The 20864-nt window shown below is 41.0% G+C and overlaps 1 protein-coding gene and 1 pseudogene across 1 annotated transcript; both read left to right on the forward strand.

Moving 5' to 3' along the window:
• The first annotated feature begins 4722 nt into the window (after window positions 1-4722).
• Window positions 4723-5216, forward strand: LOC147456882 (uncharacterized; annotated as a pseudogene).
• Window positions 5217-6611: 1395 nt separating this feature from the next.
• LOC147456883 (uncharacterized) lies at window positions 6612-6956 on the forward strand. The gene has a single exon (XM_086513469.1). The coding sequence runs from the start codon at window positions 6612-6614 to the stop codon at window positions 6954-6956; it is 345 nt and encodes a 114-aa protein (XP_086369595.1).
• The last annotated feature ends 13908 nt before the right edge of the window (window positions 6957-20864 follow it).

Below are 20864 nucleotides of genomic sequence, written 5' to 3' on the forward strand. Positions count from 1 at the left end.
GATATAGATTCAGATTCAAATTTTGGTAGCAATTCAGACTCCGATGAGAGTTCAGACTCCGATTCTGATTCAGAGAACGAGGACAAAAAGAGGAAGCATAAGAAGAAGGGTAAGAAGAAGGCCAAAGGGATGTCTACGAGTAGTACAATGGAAATGATGGTAGAGAAGAAATTGAAAAAGTTGAGTGTCAAGCCGGAGTCATCTACCAGGAAGCTCCATTGTGACATTTGTGGAAAAGATGGTCATGTTACACTTAATTGTTGGTATAATCCAAATTTTCGAGGACCAATCCCAGAGAGGATTCAGCAGAAGATTCAAAAAAATTTGGCACAAGCAAGTGGAGTCTTTTCGGATACACGTGGACAACAGAAGGTATTTAATAATTTGGGATGGCAAAGAAATCAGCAAGCCGTTCTCGGGGTGGAGACTGCCTTTTAATCAGAATCGACCATTTCGGGGAAATTTCATTCAAGGATTTTGACCAAGGTTTGGAGAATATTAGAATTTTAGGCCATGGGGAGGAAATTGGAATCAGCATCAAGACTGGCAGCAGCCACCACAGGGGTGGCAACAACCACAAAATTGGAATCCACAAGGGTGGAATCCGCAAATAGGGAATGCACAGGTACCACAGTTGCCTGCACCACCAGCACAACATGCAGCAACAACGGAAGCGGCTCAGAGCAATTTAGTTGGTGTTGAGGTTCTTCCAGATCACAAAGAGAATACGGTTTTGGTAGATTATCCTTTAGAATGTAGTCCTTCAAAGGATATGTGGGAAGATTTGGATAGTTTGGTAGTAACACGTTCAAAAGCACGTCTTAAACCACCTCTGGATTGGGAGGAGAAAAGAGATGTAAGAGATGAACAGTTGAGGAAGTTCAGAAGTTGGGTCCTAATGAGACAATTTCTAAAAAGATGCAAAAGCAGATGCAGAAAGTGGTCAATTCTAAATTACCGTCAGCAGCATTGTTTGAAGAACTGCTAAATGCTCCTATGCACTTTACATTGGATCAATTGCTTTCGTTGGTACCAATTTTTCGAGATAGACTTTATTCTGCAACCAGGATGACAAAAGTCCCCATGATTTCAAATGCATTGGAGAAATCAATTGGGAGTTATCAAATTAATCCAAATGATGTGGATTTCACTATACCAACAGTGCGGCTCGAGTTTGATGGCCGTGTGTTTCTAGAAGTTATGTTGGATGGTGGATCCGGGGTGAATATTCTGTCGGAAGCTGAATTTCAAAACATGACAAATGTGAAGTTGGAGCCTGCACCATTTCAGGTGCGGATGGCGGACAAGCGGAGAGTGCAGCCTATTGGAATGTTGAGATGTCAAACTCTTAAAGTTCATGGATTGTCTTTTACTGCAAATTTTGTGGTGTTGAAGATGCAAGATGCTGGTAATGCTTATTCTATGTTGTTGGGTAGACCATGGTTTAAGTCAGCAAATCTTAAACAGGATTGGGAAAAGAATGAGGTCATTTTAAAGAAGGGTAAAAAGTCAATAAGGATTCCGATGAGTTCCAAGAAGCATTTGTTGACATCGATGAAACCAATGTTGGCTCAGACTATAAATTTATCTGATGAAGTTGAAGATGATGAGGAAGCATGTTTTATAGAGGCTAATCCTACAGTGGTTCTAGTGTTTGAAGTGGATTTTGTGAAGATTGTTGATAAGTATGTGAATCAGGGAGAGTTGAAGAAGTCAACTAATAAGTTAGAAGCAGTAGATGCAAATCTGAAGTCAGGCAAGAAGTCAGAGGAGAAGTCACAAATTGGTCACAGTAGTGCAGAAAAGAATCAAGATAATTTAGAAGGGGATATTGCACCAAAGGAGGCAATCCTCAGAGCAGACTTTCTTTATGATAAATTGATGGAGAAGGTTTCCAGAGTTAAAGAGGATGAATTGCAGGATCTTGATTTGGGATCTCAAGGGAGTCCTAAAGTTGTCAAAATAAGTGTTCATTTGGATGATGCATTTAAGAAGAATTGAAGCAGTTGTTCACAGAGTTTATTGATGTTTTTGCTTGGGATTATTCTGATTTGAAGGGCATGGATCCGGCTGTGTAGAAGCACAAAATCAACTTGAGGGAGGATGTAGTTCCAGTGATTCAGCAGAGATATAGAATGAAGCCCAATTATGCTAAGCAGGTTAAAGAAGGGTTGGACAAGCTTCTCCAAGTGGGATTTATAGTTCCAATTGATCAAGCAGAATGGTTGTCACCTATAGTGGTGGTTCCCAAGAAGTCAAGGAAGATCCGTGTTTGTGTGGATTACAAGAAGTTGAATGCAGCAACTATAGCAAATCCATTCCCATTGCCATTTGTGGATTCAATCTTGGATGATGTAGCAGGACATGAGATGTATAGTTTTCTTGATGGATTTTCAGGGTATAATCAGATTCGGATGGCAGATGAGGATGTAGCTAAGACAGTATTTATTAATGAGTGGGGAGCTTTTGCATCCACAGTGAGGATGAGTTTTGGATTGAAGAATGGACCCCCTTCTTATTCAAAAGCAGCATTTAAGACATTTGAACCTTATTTGACAAAGTTCATGAGGATTTTTATGGATGATTTTTTGGTATTTGGTGAGAAGATTAAGCATTTGGAATATTTGAGGAAATGTTTGGAAAGATGTCGATTGTTTAGGATGTCGTTGAATCCATATAAGTGTGCAATTGCAGTCCAAAGAGGGAAATTGTTAGGGAATATCATTTCTAAAGAAGGGATTTCCATAGATTCAGACAAGATCAGTGCAATTCAGAAGGCAATAGCACCTGTTAATGTGAAGGAGATTTCTAGGTTCATGGGACGGATTAAGTGGCATAGTCAAAATTTGAGGTATTTGGCAGATGTTAGTGCACCCTTGACTCATTTGACAAAGAAGGATATTGATTTTATCTGGGGAGATGCTCAGGAAAAGGCTTTTCAGTGTTTGAAAAAGATGTTAGTGGTATCACCTATTATTCATCTTCCAGAAAGGGAGTTGCCTTTCCATGTGTTTGTGGATGCATCGGATATTGCAGTAGGAGTGGTGCTGATGCAGGAGAAGATTCGCAGATGGTTCAGACCAGTATATTATGCAAGTCGGATGTTGAAATCGGCTGAGAAGAACTATACTGTTATGGAGCGTGAGGCTTTAGGGATGCAGTTTGCCTTGGAGAAATTTCGACATTACTTGTTGGGGAATAAAGTGGTTTTCCATGTTGACCATCAAGCACTTATCTTCTTAGTTAAGAAGCCAAATCTGGATGGTAGACTTGCCAGATGGATGCTTTTGTTGCAGGAGTTTGATTATACAGTGTTGCATACATCAGGGAATCAGCATGCAGTGGCGGATTATCTTAGCAGATTGGAGCATTTTGAGGAGACACCAAGAGTGTCAGATCAGTTTCCAGATGCGGATTTTTTTTTTGTACAGGGGCAAAATTGACAATTGGTATGACCAAATGTTGCAGTTTTTGACAGATGGAGTGTTGCCTTCTAATATGTCATCAGATCAAAGGAAGAAGTTTGCATTGAGGAGTAGGCCATTTTTTATTATTGCTGGAGCATTGTATAGAAAGAGAGCAGATCAGATCATCAGGAGATGTGTGCCTGATGAGGAGCAAAAAGCGGTTTTACAAGAAGCCCATTATGGAACAGCAGGAGGACATTTTTCTGGAGAAATAATAGGGAGAAAGATCATGCAAGCTGGCTTGTGGTGGCCATTGTTGCTTAAGGATGCACATCAGTTTGCAAGGGGATGTTTGTAATGTCAAAAGATTGGACAACCTACTTCAATGGATAGGATGCAGGATCACCCAGTTTTACCACTTGAACCATTTCAAAAGTGGGGACTAGATTTTGTTGGGCCAATATCACCAAAAGCTAGCAGAACAGGAGCAAGATACATTTTGGTTGCAACAGAATATTCTACCAAATGGGTGGAAGCAGTATCTTTGAGGGATAATAAAGCAGCAAGTGTGGCTCGATTTTTTGTATTCAAACATTATGACGAGATTTGGATGTCCCATTGAGTTAGTGTCAGATCAGGGTGTGCATTTTCTGAATATAGTAATTGCCGAGTTGACAGCTACATGTATGATTTTGCACAAGAAGTCAACTCCATATCATCCACACAGGCAAATGGTCAAGCTGAGAGTACAAACAAGGTGCTAGTGAGAATTCTAAAAAAGATTGTCTCAGAAAATAGAAAGGATTGGGATGACAAATTGGATTCAACTTTATGGTCGTTTTGTACAGCATTTAAGGTTGCCACAGGGATGACACCTTTCAAATTGGTTTCTGGGATTGAGGCTGTTGTTCCCATGGAGTATGTGATTCCAAGTCTGAGATTGGCAGTTCAACATAGGCTGAGTCCTGAGGATCTTGTGTTGCATAGACAGAGGGAGTTGTTGAAGTTGGAAGAGGATCGGATTCATAGTGCATATGCAAAAGATATTGGACAAAAGAGACGATAAGCTTGGATGACAAGGCAGGTTAAGTTCAAAAAATTTCAGAAGGTTGATTTGGTGATGTTGTACAATTCCAAGTTGGGACCACACCCAGGAAAACTGAAGTTAAGGTACTTTGGGCCTTATCAAATTGTAAAAGAATTAGGCCAAGGAACATTCAGATTGAGGGATGTTTTTGGTACACCTGTTGTGAAACCGGTCAATGGCTTTAGGATGAAGAAATTTTATGGCAAGGTTCCCAAGATTCCAAGATGGATGGTAAACAAGGCTGAGGAAATTGGAGTGAAATGGGTACAACCAGTGTTGGAGTTCAAGGCGGACTCTTTGGGGAGCACTAACCGCCATACAGTGTCCAGCAGTGGGTTCATGTTGCAGAATGTGGTCGGATTTGGTTTTGACAAAAGTTGGCATTGGAGAAAATCCACAGCGGAATTGCATTGGGTGGCATTGTCCAAGGGTTATGTCATCAAGGAAGTCACCAGTTTACGACGCAGAATGTTTTTAAGGGAGATTCCCTTGAAGTGAGTGGTCCAATCAACACATGTTTGCGGGGTATTAACACGCACTTTCAGAATAAGGACCATCATGGGGTGGTCAACACCCAATTTGAGGTGAAAGGCCACACTCATTTTGCATGCAAGTATCTTGCGTTCATCGTCAAAAGAAGCTTTCCCACTGTGCGTGCGTTTCCTATCACCTTCGATGCCATGTCTTTTGAAAGCTTCAAAAAATCTGTCGTGCCTAAATAGCAGGAGCTAGGTGAGGAGGAGATGACGCAAACCCGTTCAATGAAGATGGCCAGGGAGGAGCTGTTACGTCCCCGCAGAGAAAGTATTCAGAGCGTGGAGGACATTGAGGGGGCAGAATCCAGTGGAGACGATGCTGTGGAGGAGATGGAGGTCGACGAGATATTCGACGTTCATGATCGTGATATAGAGGTATGGTTGCGCCGGTTTGGCCTTTATGAGTATGAATGTTTACCATGGGCTCTTTGGGAGAAGAACGAGTTTGCAGAGTCGCACCTTTGCCACCTTAGGAAAAATGCTGGCTATATCATGGAGGGGAAGGACGTTTCCCCAAAGTTGGTGGTAGAGGTTTTTAAGGTTTCTCACAATCCTTTGCACAAGGCAAAGAAAGTGACAGATGCGATGATGAGATCCGAATTTGGGCAGCTAGAAGGCAGCAGGGCTTATTACATGGTGCGGAATTGTGGCAAACTCCGCAGTACTCAATTATTTTGGTATTCGGATAGGGTTTGTTTGTTGGCAAAAACCACCTATATGTCCAAAGAGGTGTTTGCCCCAATTCATCATGCAGAGCGAGGGAAGAAGGTGGATTGGGCATCCTTCATTTTTGACAGGCTGCAGCTTTCAAAGCCAAGGGATAAAAGGAGGTCACCATTTGTTACCAAGGTAGCTCCTTACTTGCAGGCACAGATGAAAAGGTGCAGTCATCAGGGAAAGTCACTCTTATCCCTTCTAGGACAGGATTTCCAAAAATCGACACCAAGAGCCGTACCATAACTCTGTTTCTGTGGAAGGTTCGTGAGGGTTCAGGGGAACACACCCCGGTGACAGAGGCCATTAAAACAACCCCTTTTGCTAAACCTACAAGTGTTAAGTTGGATGGGGTGTTCTCAATTCAAGATGTTGTTCAAAGTTTGTCGGACTTGAATCGGTTTATCTGCAATCAGGAGGCTATGATCCTCACCCTCGAGATGCAAAAGGCTCAGGGGGAACGCATTGATAGCTTGGAGTGTGAAGTCGGTCAGATGCAGAGTCGGGTGGATGAAGTATTGAAGGTTATTACAGGAGGAGTTAGCTCGGATCAATGCGGATATGCATAATTGCATTTCTGAGATGGCAGGAATTGCACATGAGTTTCAGATATGGGCAGATGGGCTTAAGGATGCCACAAAGAAGCGGTTTCATGAAGTGGAGGATAAGATTGCACATCTTATTGCATATAACAATTTCTTGATGAATAGGTTAACTCCATTCGTGGATCTGGAGAGGTCCACTTTGGATGGCCAGGGTGTCACAGGTGTGTTGATCTCTGATGCATATTTGGATGTTTTGAAGAAAGAGGTGTTTGATTACACCAAGGAATTGTAACACCAAGCAGCAGGGATTTTTCAAGAACACATGGCAAAGTCGATTGATAATTACAAGTCGTGGTTTGAAGCTGCTGGAGAGCATAAGGTCCGAGAGGAGAATGTCGAGCTGCGTGAGTGGAATGCTGAATTGGAAATGAAAATGGAATCAATCTGCAAGCAGCTGATGGAGCAGCAGACTAGTATTCAAAGGGGAGCACAAGCTGCAAATGTGCAGGAACTACATGAGAGTAGCATGGAGACAGTTGCAAAAGGTTCACTTCTTGTGGTTGATGTGGATGTAGAACCGATGGCAGTACAGTTACCTATGGTAGAGGATGCAATTGTTGAAGTGGAGCAAAAGCAGGGATTGAATGCAGAAAATCAAAGTGGCTGAACATGGATCAAGGGATCATGGATCCGAGGTCAGCCTATGGCTCAAGCCACTGGGCTATGCCAAGTGTTAAGGCTACACCTCGGTGGAGTAGGATTTTGACTTTAAAAGTGACTATGTAATAAACCTTAATATGGGGTGTGTCTTTTGGGATCTTAAGTGTAGGGATGTTTATTTATGTCAAGAGGTGTTCGGCAATAGGCAGTTTTTCAGTTACGATGATGAAGAAGATGTGATGGCGGATTCTTGCAGTATCAAGAAAGTGCAGAATGTTTTGTCAACACTATTGTCTTCTTTCTCTTTCTATATTCTCATCAATGTAGTATTCTAAATGCATAATGGAAGCAGCGAGTCTTTCCAAAGTATGTCGGTGAGTCTGTACTGAAGTTTGTAGCAATGGTGGAATTCTGTGAATGTCAGAGTGTTTGTTAGATTGTTTGTCAGAGTTGAATGATGTTTAAATGGTAGAGTTAAGGGCAATAATATAGCCTCTGTTCACTATCGGCATTTGATTTTGACTAGGAGCATTGGAAGACTTAGAAATCCAAATCTTTTGAGGACCTTTGTATCTCCATTGTTGACTTTGCTTCGCTCAAGGTCTTGTTAAGTTCTTGAGATCTTCATGTAGGTCTACTGTAGTTGCAGTTGGCTTATGGTTGACTAGTCACCAAATCTGTGTATACCCTGTGTAAAATCCTTGTCCAAGAGGAACATTCTTTGAGATCCATCTTTGTTCTGTATCCTCTTGAGAGTCATGGTTGACTTTAGCAACTTTTAATGTTGTTCTGTTGTATACCTGCTTCTTAGGTATCCTAGGATATTGTTGAAGTTGATACCTTGTGGGCCTTCTCTCTTGGGAGGTTCTTGATGTTACTTCATATGCTCTAACCTACGGTTTTGGCACCCATATATGTATGTTACCTCCATAGTACTCCTAGTATTTTAAGCCCCATTATGATGCTATCCATCCCATGTGTTTGTCTTTCTATGTTGAATTCCTATCTTTAATCCAAACCGGATCATTGACTTTGACTAATTTGCTCGGAAAAAACACTTGCTCGACTTTCCTTTGCTTTTGTGAGTAGTTTGGTTGATATACCTTTGATTTTTTGGGTGTCTCCTTAGAGGTTCTAGTTGGGCCAGCAATTGACTTTAAGTTTTGAAAGCCGATCCATGAGGGTTCTTTGATGTAGAGGCATATGCTATCACAACTTCTTTGCTAGTCGATGAAGGGTCCACTTTGGCCTTACCTTTGTCTGCAAGATTTATCTTTGATTCTTTTAACTTTTACAACACTGAATCTAGCCTTAATAGTACCTGTAAATTATGTTAGCTACCTCTTGGAAAAGAGAGTATTAGCATTTTATATTCTTTGTAGGCCTTGTGTTGGTCTAACCAGTGATGTCCAAGGATGACATCTGCATGCATTTCCTTTGAAGGCTTCACCTGAAATTTTACTTGCTCTTCATGTTACTGGATGCTAAGGGTAGCAACCATTTCTTCTTGACTTGTAGCCTTACCCATGATTTCACTACTATCTGGCTTGCTCTGAGTAATCTCTAGAATGCTTTGAACGTTGTTTGTAACCATATTGAACTTTGCTTCCTTATCCAATAGAGCATTGCATCAGACACTTGCTCCTTTTGTAGTGCTAAGAACTATAGCTATTCTTGTTGTTGGTTCTATTTGAAGATCTTTGTCTCATGGTCTCATCTTGATCTAGCTGTGTCTTTATGGAGAGTAGCTGGAGACTTTGTTTTCCAATCTAAATTTCATCAATTGATTTGACTGGCAATGACTGATTGATCTTTGGATTTCCTATTGCTTCCTAGTTGATTGCAACCTCGTTCTTCTTGTAAAGAATGAGGATGCAAGAGAGCTACACAAGACAAGCACAAAGCACACAAAGATGGAAAGCTTCTTCTTCTTCTTCACAGAAAAGAGAGTACAAAATGACTAAGTGCTATAGCTGAAAAGTAGCACATATGTACATGCGGTCACTAAGTGTGAACTCGCTAGAAGCGTACTAGGCTGGCACTATAAGTGTAGTTCACCTGTAGAATCACTGGCAGAGATCCTCCGTGTCGGTCACCTAACGCGCCAGTGAGTAAATGCCGTAAGCGGCCAAGACCCGTAGTGGATGCCAGCTCAAGGTGTAGAGCTCGACATCTCAACACTCCCCCTCGAGCTCTGCATGTCGCAGAGTCCAAGCATAGTGCGGAAACGTCGAAGCTTCTCAGCTCCAAGGGCCTTGGTAAAGATATCCGCTATCTGCTCCTCTGTGCTGACGTAGACCAAGTCGATGTCGCCCGCCAACACTCGCTCTCGAATGTAGTGGTAATGGACCTCTATGTGTTTGGTCCTGGCATGGAACACTGGGTTCCTAGCCAACTGCATGCTGCTGAGGTTGTCACAATGGATGAAAATCTGTTGGTCCACCTGCACTCCCAAGTCCTCAAGTAATGTGCGTAGCCAAGCTACCTCGCACGCCGCAACTGCTGCACCTCTGTACTTGGCCTTTGTGCTCGATAAAGCAACCGTAGGCTGCTTTTTGCTGCTCCAAGTAACAGCAGCACTCCCAAAAGAGAACATGAAGACACTCGTAGATCTCCTATCAACAATGCTACCTGCCCAATCTGCATCTGTATACCCATACAATGCTAATGGTGCATCTGCTGCATAGAACAATGCGTAGTCAAGAGTCCCTTACACATACCTAAGTGTGCGTCGTACTCCATCCAAATGTGGCTTCCTCGGAAGCTGCATGAACTGACTCTCCAAGCCTACTGTGTAGCTCAAGTCTGGCCTTGTGATAGTCAAGTAGATTAGACTACCCACCATCTTCCTGTACATATTGACATCCTCAACAACATCACCCTTCTCTGCACTCAGCTTTGCATTCACATCCAAGGGAATGGAAATCGGCTTACAATCAGCCATACCATACTTTGACAACATGTCCAAAGCATATTGTCTCTGTGACAGCCATACACCCTCTGGAGTCCTGATCACCTCAATGCCAAGAAAGTAGCGCAACTCGCCCAAATCTTTCATTTCAAACTCCTGTTTGAGAAGACCCTTCACATGGTCAATCTCCATAGCATTGTCACCAACAATAATAAGGTCATCTACATATATGGTAATGACCACAATCCCCACATCACTCTCACGTACATAGAGTGAATGATCAGCATGAGCTCTCCTAAAACCAATACTGACAAGATACTTGGCAATCCTGTCATACCATGCTCTAGAGCCCTGCTTCAAACCATACAAAGCTTTGAGAAGTCTGCATACATAATCTGGGTAACCTGGGTCGACATAACCAGGTGGCTGATCCATATACACTTCCTCTTGCAACTCACCATTCAAGAAGGCATTCTTTACATCCATTTGATGCATAATCCATCCTCTAGATGCAGCCACTGCTATGACAGCTCTCACTGTCGTCATCTTTGCCACTGGAGCAAAGGTCTCCTCATAGTCTATGCCATACGTCTGTGCATAACCCTTTGCGACCAGCCTTGCCTTGTGACGCTCAATGTTACCATCAGCCTTATGCTTGGTTTTATACACCCATTTACAACCAATAGCTTTCTTGCCACTTGGCAATGGCACCAACTCCCATGTGTCATTTGCTTCCAATGCAGCCATCTCTTCATTCATTGCATCATCCCAATGCACATTTCCAACTGCATCCTCAAAACATGTGGGCTCCACATCCTGTATCACCTTAGCCATGTAGGCTTGGTGATGTGCTAGATACCCATCATAAGTCAATTTCTGAACTGGATTTCTGACTCTATTAGATCTGCGCGGTCCTGGGTCACTCCTTTGCCCTCTAGCATCTTCTTGTACTTTCCTTACACCAGGTGTCCTGACAACCGGAATTCCAAATTCCTCATCAAGACTTTGTTCAGAATCATCTGAATCCATGTCTACATGTGAAAAACCTGATGATGCATCAACCATAAAGGGAGGTTCATCAACCTTTTCCTTTCCTTTTCGTGATACATTCCCTGTACCTGTTGGTGGAGTAACCTGCATACGTAGTCTACCATTCCATGGTTTCTCAACAGAGCCACGAGAAGAGGACTCTTGTGGTCCACTCAAAGCCTGCGACTGTGGCCTCACATTTTGTACAACCACATCATCTTTTACATCAGCCCCAATAGTGCCATGTGCATTACTGTACCAGCTGCTCATCTCATCAAAGACTACATCTCTGCTCACTCGTAATTCTCGTGTAGTAGGATTGTAGCACCTGTACCCCTTTTGTTCAAGGGAATATCCCACAAGAATACATTTCTCTGCTTTAGGATCCAATTTCCTACGCAACTCATCTGGTACATGCACGTAAGCTATGCAGCCAAACACTTTCAAGTGTGCCAAATCAGGCTTTGTACCTGTAAACTTTTCCTCAGGTGTTACATCATGCACCGTAGCTGTAGGTGTCCTGTTCATAATGTACACAGCTGTATTTACAGCTTCAGCCCAGAAATGATGAGGCATGTTCTTCTCATTCATCAATGCATGTGCAACCTCTGCAATGTGCCTGTTTTTCCTTTCTGCGACCCCATTCTGCTATGGAGTATATCTGCATGTAAACTGCCTGTGTATACCATGCATTCGCAAAAAATCTGAAAAATCATTGGAGAAGTACTCTCCCCCTCCATCTGACCTCAATGTCTTGATTTGCATATCTGTCTCCTTCTCAATCATGACTTTGAAGTCTTGAAAGTGATCAAACACTTCACTTTTGTTACGCATGAAGTAGACCCATAATTTCCTTGTATGGTCATCAATGAAAGAGACATAATACCTGCAACCATGTATACTTGCAGTATCGGTTGGACCCCAAACATCTGTGTGCACCACCTCAAGTGGCCTTTTACATACTGATAGCCGTTTTTCGGCTCTCCATAATTTCCATAGTAAGTTACTCCACCCTACCAAATTCACCCAAACGCAATGGCTATCCCTACCATTTCACTGTACATAGGCGTGTGTGAGTTAGGGGGCTTTTCCCATATCTTCTTAAAAACCCTCAGCTAGCTAGTCACTGGGCTAGTTGAGCCAAAAAAATAAAAAAAATAAAAAAATAAAAGTATATTATGGCCTCTTTGTGTGTAAATATTTCATTGTATATATGGCCTAAATATAGGGATTTTTTATAATTATTTTGGTATTTTATTTAAATATTTCTACTTAGGTGTGTGTTTTATTAAACCTATGTACACCTTCTTTCATCCTCTTACACCATAATTATATTTTTTGCCAATATGTACATACTCTAACCTCATATTTTTCCTTTATACAAATCACTCCCACATTTTCACCCTCACCCTCGTGAAAACAAAAAATTGATTTCTACTCATTGGTTACTTTTATTATATTATTTACTTGCATACCTTTTCCTCTTTCACCCAAAATAATTCAAGGAGGGACCATATCATATGATTCCAATATCTTTCCATATCCATAACTCCTCCATATTTTTATTATTATTTTTACTCATTATTCTAACACCATGTGCTCATTGAGCTAAAGTCTGAGCTAAAGTCCATGAATAGTCCATACACTAGTCCCACCATGTATATATTTCTTATTTCACCAATAATCCTCCTCCATGCATGGGTCAAGGGCAACTTGAATGCTTTGTACTATAATATGACAAAGGAGGGGCTCACTCTTGGATGCATTGTACAAATTCAACAAAGGAGGGGGCCACTAAAAGACTTTTGCAGGCATAAAAAACAGGCTTTTTGGTGAGAATTTTGGCACCTATCTCCACTCCGAATTTGGAGCAGTGGTCAAAAGAGAAAATGTAGCCCACGCTCTGAATAATCACTTCAAATTTTTTCATGATTTTTGGAGCTACCAGCGGTGAGCTATGATTTTTTGAGTGGACCCCAATCTGCCCACTTTTCTCACAAGTAGCCCTTAGTCTTCTCTCACCCTTCCACACACCTACTCACTCTTACACATCCCTCCCTCTCCTTCCCTCACTCAAACCTGCAATTTCCATGGCTTCTCCCACCCTCTTCACCATTACCCTTCTCTCTCATCCCTATAGTTCTTTTATGAACCTCTACATACATACACCCTCTCCATGTCTCTCTCTATTGCTTCTATGTTACAATTTCATTTACCTCTCCTAAAATATCTAAAATTCAGCATGTGTACCATGCTTAACCTCTGCCAATCAAAAGATCTCATCAACGGAATTACCATTTTCATCACGATGATCAACCTTGGCGGCGGTGGCATAAAGAAGAGAAGACGAAGAAGAAGATCGATAGTCATTTTGAGAACCTACACAAGTGAGTTCAAGCTTCTTCAAAGCTTCACTATCTCAATGATTCTCTTTTAATTCACCCCTCTTCCTTCATCAAATCAACTCACTCTACCCATTGTAAATGTAACATTAACTTTCTAGTGATTACTAACGACTAACATACTAACACAAAATAGCATTGACCTAACCATAAAAGACACCTCACCTCAAGACATGTATAGTAACTCTCTCTCTCTCAACCATGACTCAAGCAGACAAAGAAGGCCCGCAATGTTTTGATATTCAAAAAAGTCATAATCCTGATTTGTTAGCTTGTAAATTAAGATTTCCAATAATCTTAATGAGGGGTCTCCAACCTATAAATAGGCCCCTCTCCTTCTTGTAAAACAACCTCCAACATCTCACATAGCACCCCAACACTCTATGCGTGAGGAGAGACTTAGGTGTAGCAACCACTTGTGAGCTTCACTCTTGGTGTGAGAGAAGCCTTCAAGCTACACATTGCAAGTGAGAGAGCGCGAGTTCCATAAATCTCAAAACCACTATTGTATATGCTCCTTCATCATCAATAAATTGAGGTTTGGTGCATCAGAGGCGTGATTCGACGTTCAAATCTTCCTCCTTCCATTTGTGCAATACGGTTTGGTGAATTCAAGGTGACTTGTGTATTTGAGTTTTTATCGGTTGATCTTGATTTTAGAAAGTGTTTTAGTGTGTTTTTCATTGCCAGTTTTGTGTCCATTGTAAGAGGGTATTGTGGTGAGAGGTCTCCCACACCCTAAGACAGTGTGTGTGTGTGTTTTGGCAATGTTTAGCAATCACTAAGCATTGAGTGAGTTTATTACAAGTTCTACGATAGCATCATAACGAACCATCTCCATTTGCAAGTCACAAATACGGTATTACGCAAGATCCTTTTCTCTCTCTCTTCCCTTTGCTCTAGCTCTCTCTGGTCCAGTTTGTGTGTGTCTTGGTGTGAGGTTGTTTGTGTGCGTTGTGTGGTGCATCTTCTTGGTTGTGCCAAAATCTCTCTTGCGTCCTAGTTCGCATACCATAACTAGGTGGTGCCCCTATCTTGTTTGGGTTTGGCTGTGGGTTTGTTGTTGTGTTGTGCTTGTGGTTGCCCCAGCCCCAATTGAGCAGCACGGGAGCCTTGAGGGGTGTTTAGAGGTCGCCTCTCTTGTTGCCCGCCCCGGACCGCCTCAATACATTGCGCTCATGTGGAAATGAGCCCTTTGACTATTTTCCAAACTGGCATGCTGCACACACTTTATGCATACCATCCACCTTGAATTTGGGCAAACCTTTTACAATCTGTTTTGATTGCATGCTGCGCAATCTCTGCTCATTGACATGGCCAATGCGTTTGTGCCAAATGTCAACATCAGCCACAACACCTGTGCCCTGTGCAAATAATGCAGCTTTTACCTCAGGCATGTCTACATTCAGCGTAAACATTCTGCCCACACATTTGCCCTCTGTGATCAGCTTACAGCCATTCTGGAAATCTTCTACATAACAGCCATTTGGATTGAAGCGAACCTGCAAACCCTGCTCAACCATTTGTCCAACAGAAACAAGATTCTTTGTAATTTTTGGGACATGAAGTACATCTGCTAAGTACTTTGATTTCCCACTCTTCGTATTTAGAGGTATGTCCCCTACATGAGCAATGGGGTGAGCTGTATCATCTCCTGTCTGCACATAGCCTGACACATCTAGTTTGCGCATATCTCTAAACCACTCTCCACGAGACGTCATGTGATTAGAGGCACCTTAATCCACATACCAAACATCATCTTGGGTGGAATTCTCTGCAGTCATTGTATTCATTACATGCTGCATAACAAACATGCACTCGTTTTTGCTGTCATCTGCATCTCTGCTAGTAGATGCATAGTTGCCCTGTTCTCTCTTTCTACTTGCTTTTCCCTTTGGATAGTCACGTGACATGTGACCTCTTTCACCACAAGTCCAACATTCTCTACTATCTGGAGTATGTTGCTGCCTGCTTGATCCTGCACCACGACCTCTTTGACTCCCCCTGCCTTGAGACTGGTTTCCCCTGCCACCTGTATTGTTTTGATTTGATTGACCTTCCAGAAATTGGCCCCTGCAACCCCTTGGGCCTCGACCACGACCTCTACCTCTACCTCTGTTGGAGTTAGAATAGAAGGCCTGTTCAGAATTATTTCTGCCATGAGAAGAAGATGTGTCAAGGTTCTTCTCCTCAAGAATAAGCATAGAAATCAAATCTTGGAACACGGGGATGTCGTCTCTTGTATTCATGGAAGACCTAAAATGTACATACTCATCTCCTAGACCATCCAAGCATGCACGGACAATGTCATCGTCTTCCATTGAGACTTTAATAGATCCAAGAGCCTCAATGATACTCTTGATCTTCAAAGCATAATCATTGATGGAGAGGTTGTTCCTCTTAACCTGATTTAGCTCCGACTTTAGTTGAAGCTTCCTGGCCTTGGTGTTCACCTCGAACACTCTGCCTAAGTTTTTCCATGCAATGGCGGGGGTTTCATCATCCTGTAGATAGCCCATCATGCCATCTGTGATGCTCATAGAAAGCCAATACATCACTTTGCTCTGGCCTTGTTGCCAGTCCCTCAAAGCTTTCCTTTGTTCTGCTGTAGCATTTGCCTCGGGAATCTCTGGTTCCTTTTCATTGTCTCCTTCTACATAGTCCCAATAACCTTTTCCTTTTAGGAAATTTGTTATTGTGAACTTCCATGCAGGGTAGTTATTTTTCTCAAGCTTTTCAGTAACAATCTGAATGAAACCGTCAGACATCTTGAAGCACTAAGACAAAATAGCTGCAATCTGCAAAAACCTGCAAATCTGCTGAACCTGCTATCGTGGTTCTTGTAACGCTTTCTACACTCAACGAGTGTCCACAATCAAGCGTACATACAACCACTGTACTTGTACAGTAAATCTCTGTATACTGCACTTTGGAGACCTGTTCAGAAACTTCGTCGTGGATTGCGAACGAAGGGATTGGGATGCTCTTGCTCTCTTAGCCTCTCTTGCCTGCACCAGGCTCTGATACCATGTAAAGAATGAGGATGCAAGAGAGCTACACAAGACAAGCACAAAGCACACAAAGATGGAAAGCTTCTTCTTCTTCTTCACAGAAAAGAGAGTACAAAATGACTAAGTGCTAAAGCTGAAAAGTAGCACATATGTACATGCGGTCACTAAGTGTGAACTCGCTAGAAGCGTACTATGCTGGCACTATAAGTGTAGTCCAGCTGTAGAATCACTGGCAGAGATCCTCCGTGTCGGTCACCTAACGCGCCAGTGAGTAAATGCCGTAAGCAGCCAAGACCCGTAGTGGATGCCAGCTCAAGGTGTAGAGCTCGACATCTCAACACTTCTTAACTTTTGGTTTTGGTGGCATTCTCTGCTCAATAGCTATCGTGGTTTCTCTTTATTTTTTTTTATCTGCACTTGTTACTACCTGATTTGCTTTAAGCTCTTCTCAAGTTCTGTTCGATGGAAATGAATCGTCTTCAATAAGCTTTGCTTTGGCATTGGTCTCCATTTCAACTGTGCTTGAGGACTTTGTGCTGTCGTCCGGCGGGTGACCGGTCCTCGTCTTCATTCTTTGTTTTCTCTGAAGATTGCATCTTGTTTGCATTTTGTATCTCTTACATCTTCTAGGCCTTTGGAATTCCAATTATGATGTTGTCTGGCATATCTTTTGCTCTAATCACGTGAAATTGAGCTATGATGATCTGTGAACTTACTTCAATGGTGGTGGAGATGATTCCCCAGCATTCTGCTCATTTGTCTCCAAATATGCTCACATATTTAAGAGCATCTTCCAGCTGTGGTTTTCCACATCTTTTCTAAGTGCAAAAGGGCATGAGGTTCGTCTCTTACTGAAAATATAGCTTTACTTCACTTGACAACTTTTCTTTGTTTTCACTCTGGTGATGTTGCACTTGATCGTCTCAGGATTTGTGTCTAAATTGATTGCTTTTGTTGTGGCAATGTCCTTTGGTTGAGCTTAATCTGCATTTTCTTTGTTTTGATCACATGCTTCCATTGATGTCAACTCGTATGACTGTGATAGTGCACTTTTTGTTTTCAATTGATGAGCATTATCTGCCTGCATCTGAGTAAACTTTGATCTTAAAAGATCCACTGTACTTTCTGGAAAAATCTATCTCTTCAAAGGAGATTTTGGTGGTGACCTTTATGTATCCTTCTGGACTTTAGATTTCATTGATTTTGACTTTTCTATCATCTGTTCTGGCATCTTGAGGCTTTGCATTATCTTCAGATAGTCTTTGACTTCAGTCTTACCATCTATGTGGGTTTGTACAAGATCATGATCTTGTTGATATTCATTACCATGTGCATCTTGATATGCATATGTGAGCTTGGTCACATTTAACTGTTTGAACACTATTGGATTTGTTGGCTTTTGGATTTGACTTGTGGAGATCAGCTGGAACTTTTGTCCTTGATGATCTTCATATAAGCATTTGTCTGCAAATTGTGAGGGAACCTGGGTCAATTGGAAACTTCCAACAACTATATGATCTTTCAATGGTTTCTGCTTTGAAGAGGTCTGTTGGCTAGAAGACCTAGGGCTTCTAACTGGTGTAGCATTTCTCGGTACATAAGTTGAGCTTGATGGATTTGTAGCTCCCCCCTTCCTAGGGTGATCACTATAGCCTACTTCATTGTTGTAAGAGTTCAAAATTGTCTCACTCTAGTTTAGTCTCACCTTTTGGGACTATGAAGGCACACTTTGGGTAGCATTGTTGACATTTGGCATCTATAAACCTTTTGCATAGTTTCCTATGTATCTCCTTGAAACATGACAAATTATTCCCCAAGTCAAGCTATAGATAGCATTATCTGTGACCTGATATTGTCTATCCCATGGGTCTCCTATGATATGAGCTTCTCTGATTCCAGGACACAAGGAATCATAGATGCTAGACTCTTGTCTATATCTACGACTATTTTGGTCAAAGTATATGCTCTTTTGGTCACAACGTCAAAGTTTGATTTTCAATGGAGGAGAGTTTGGCTTTGAACAGATTTTTGGGTTCACTCGGGTAATATCCTTCAGCTCTAGAGAGGATGAGCTATAATAAATTCTTTCCTCTGAAATGAACCATCCTTTCTGGTCTATCACTCGAGGCACTTCTATGAGCTAGCATGTGGGCCGTTCAAACACTGGTTGATCCTTTTTGTACAGTTGCCCTTTTTTGTCTACATAGTGTGCATAGGAATTATGTGTACCATAAAATGCTAATAACATTCTGTTTGATGTGTCCCTTAGACTCGTGAATGATTGCACAATTGTGACAGTGGATGTAAAATCATTTGCAAACCTAACAATATTTTCAAAATTCGGTCTCACACGTTGACCAAATTCATGCAGGAATTTGTTGTTCAAAGAATCAATTTTAAGCTTTTCAGGTGTATGTGCACCTTTATGTTGATTTTCAACTTGCAATGCTTTTATTGGTGCTTCTAATGGTAATTCAGAATCATTTGATTGCATTAAAAGTGACGAGCTAGATGCACTTACATCGAGATTCGCATTTCCAATTTTCTATGTACCTTGCTTGGCAATTGATGTGTCCTTGTTGTCTGGATTTCTTGGACAATCTTCAGAAAAATATCCACCTTTTTGTCCACAATCTGAGCAATATGCCATGACTGGTGGTATTTCAATTGGCTATTTCATGTCAGTCTCTTGCTGAGAGGTTTCTGCTTATATGCTTGCCAAGTTGTCAACATTTTCTTTTAAAACAGTGAGCATCAAGTTGTAGACTGCTCCATCTTGACCTTTGTGTAGTCTTTGACTTGGTTCTCCAATTAGATTTTCTTTTATTGGTTGATATGTTGGATCTTGCATTATTGGCTCTCGATTATAGATCTGACCACTATAATCCATGTACAATGACTTTGATTGCATATGCACCACCTGTATGTTTTGCTGGCTTGTACAAATTTTTGGATAAACACTTGGGTTGACTTTCTAAACTTCTATTTGCACTTCATCTTTGAGCTTGCAATACTTGGCTCCACTGAAATCTGTGAACATTTGGGAGTTATGTAGATCTGGCTTTACTATGATCAATAGGATCTTGGCTCCTATGCTGCTTTTACTGGTCATCAAGTATCTATGGCCTTTTAAATCTGCATATAAGACTTTATCTCCATTGTAGCCATATAGCTGTAAAATCTGCTCTGTTGCACTTGTATCTTTGTTGCCACTGCTACTGGCTTGCTCGGTTGTACTTGAATTCTTGGCTCGATTTGAGTCCATGTTTACTTCTTCTGTAAGCAGGTTTTGGTATTGATTAGCAGAATTTTTGCTAGTCATACTAGCCTAATCTGTTTTTTGCTTTGCACAATGACTTATAGTCCCTGGTGTTCTTTGTCTGAACTGTGGGAACACTATCCAAAATTGGGCTAAAACAATGATGTTCTAAAAGCTGGAGTCCAATTCCCAAGGATTTTCCAAAATCTAGCTCGAATTTCTAAGCTTCGATGAGTTTTATAACACTGACTTGTCGATTTTTGGCTTGATTTTGACAAATTTGAAAACTTTTTGTTGCTCACGGCTTCGAGTCAATCTTTTCTCTCGCTTCTTCCGGTTGATCTCTGGTTCCCTTTTGCGGCGCACTTCCCGGCTTTGCTTTTTGGCTTTTGATTTACTTGTGTGTGATTTTTTTCGGCGGTGTTTTTTGCTTTTCTAACCCTTTCTAGCTCTTTCGACGACTTTCTTTTCATTTTTATTAATTTTTTGTGAGATTTTAAATTTTCTATTTTTTTGTTATGATTTTTTTGAGAAAGTTTTGATTTTTAATAAATTTTTTGTGAGTTTTACAATTTATTGTGATTTTTTCGAGAAATTTTGGATCTTTATGAAATTTTTATGTTTTTGTGAGTTATTAGATCAAGTTTTTATTTTTTTATGAATTTTCTATGAGGTTCTTAGTTTTTTTGTGAATTTTTTATGAGTTTTATTTTTTTGTGATTTTTAAACCCTTTTTTAATTTTTTGTGAGTTTCTTTTTTAATGAATTTTTTGGTGTGTTTATAATTTTTTATTTTCTAAACCTTTATTTATTTTTTATTGAATTCTTTGATTTTTTATTCTTTTTTTGTTTTTATGATTTTTATGTGAGTTTAGGGACCATAAAGATCTATCCGACGTGGAAATCTTGTGCGTCGCAAGGCACGGTGTCGAGCTCGAATAATGTCTTTTTATTTATTTTTTTATTTCCAAGCGTCCAAAAATGCCAAAAATAGGCTGAAATTTATCCGAGAACATCGAAAATCATCCAAAAATCCAAAAAATTGCCAGAAGAATTGAAAAAATTCTTGGAAAATTCGAAAAATCTCTAAAAATCATTGGCAATCACAATCAAACACTTTCGACATGCAAAAGCATACCAAAAGTAGCAGTTTTTATCAAAAATGCCAAATTTAACAGAATCGTCAACCCGGCTCCTCGAAATAGTAAAACACTCAAAATTTGACGAACGAAAGCCCAAATGCACTCGAAATCAAGCAATAAACACATATTCAAAACAGCTTGTAAAGATCGCAAGATGTGAT

The sequence above is a fragment of the Adiantum capillus-veneris genome, chromosome 5 (assembly GCF_014529385.1).
Source record: "Adiantum capillus-veneris isolate H3 chromosome 5, ASM1452938v2, whole genome shotgun sequence".
NCBI lineage: Eukaryota > Viridiplantae > Streptophyta > Polypodiopsida > Polypodiales > Pteridaceae > Adiantum > Adiantum capillus-veneris.

Coding starts and splice junctions, on each gene's coding strand:
- LOC147456883 (XM_086513469.1), top strand. CDS start 6,612: ATGGCAAAGTCGATTGATAATTACAAGTCGTGGTTTGAAGCTGCTGGA.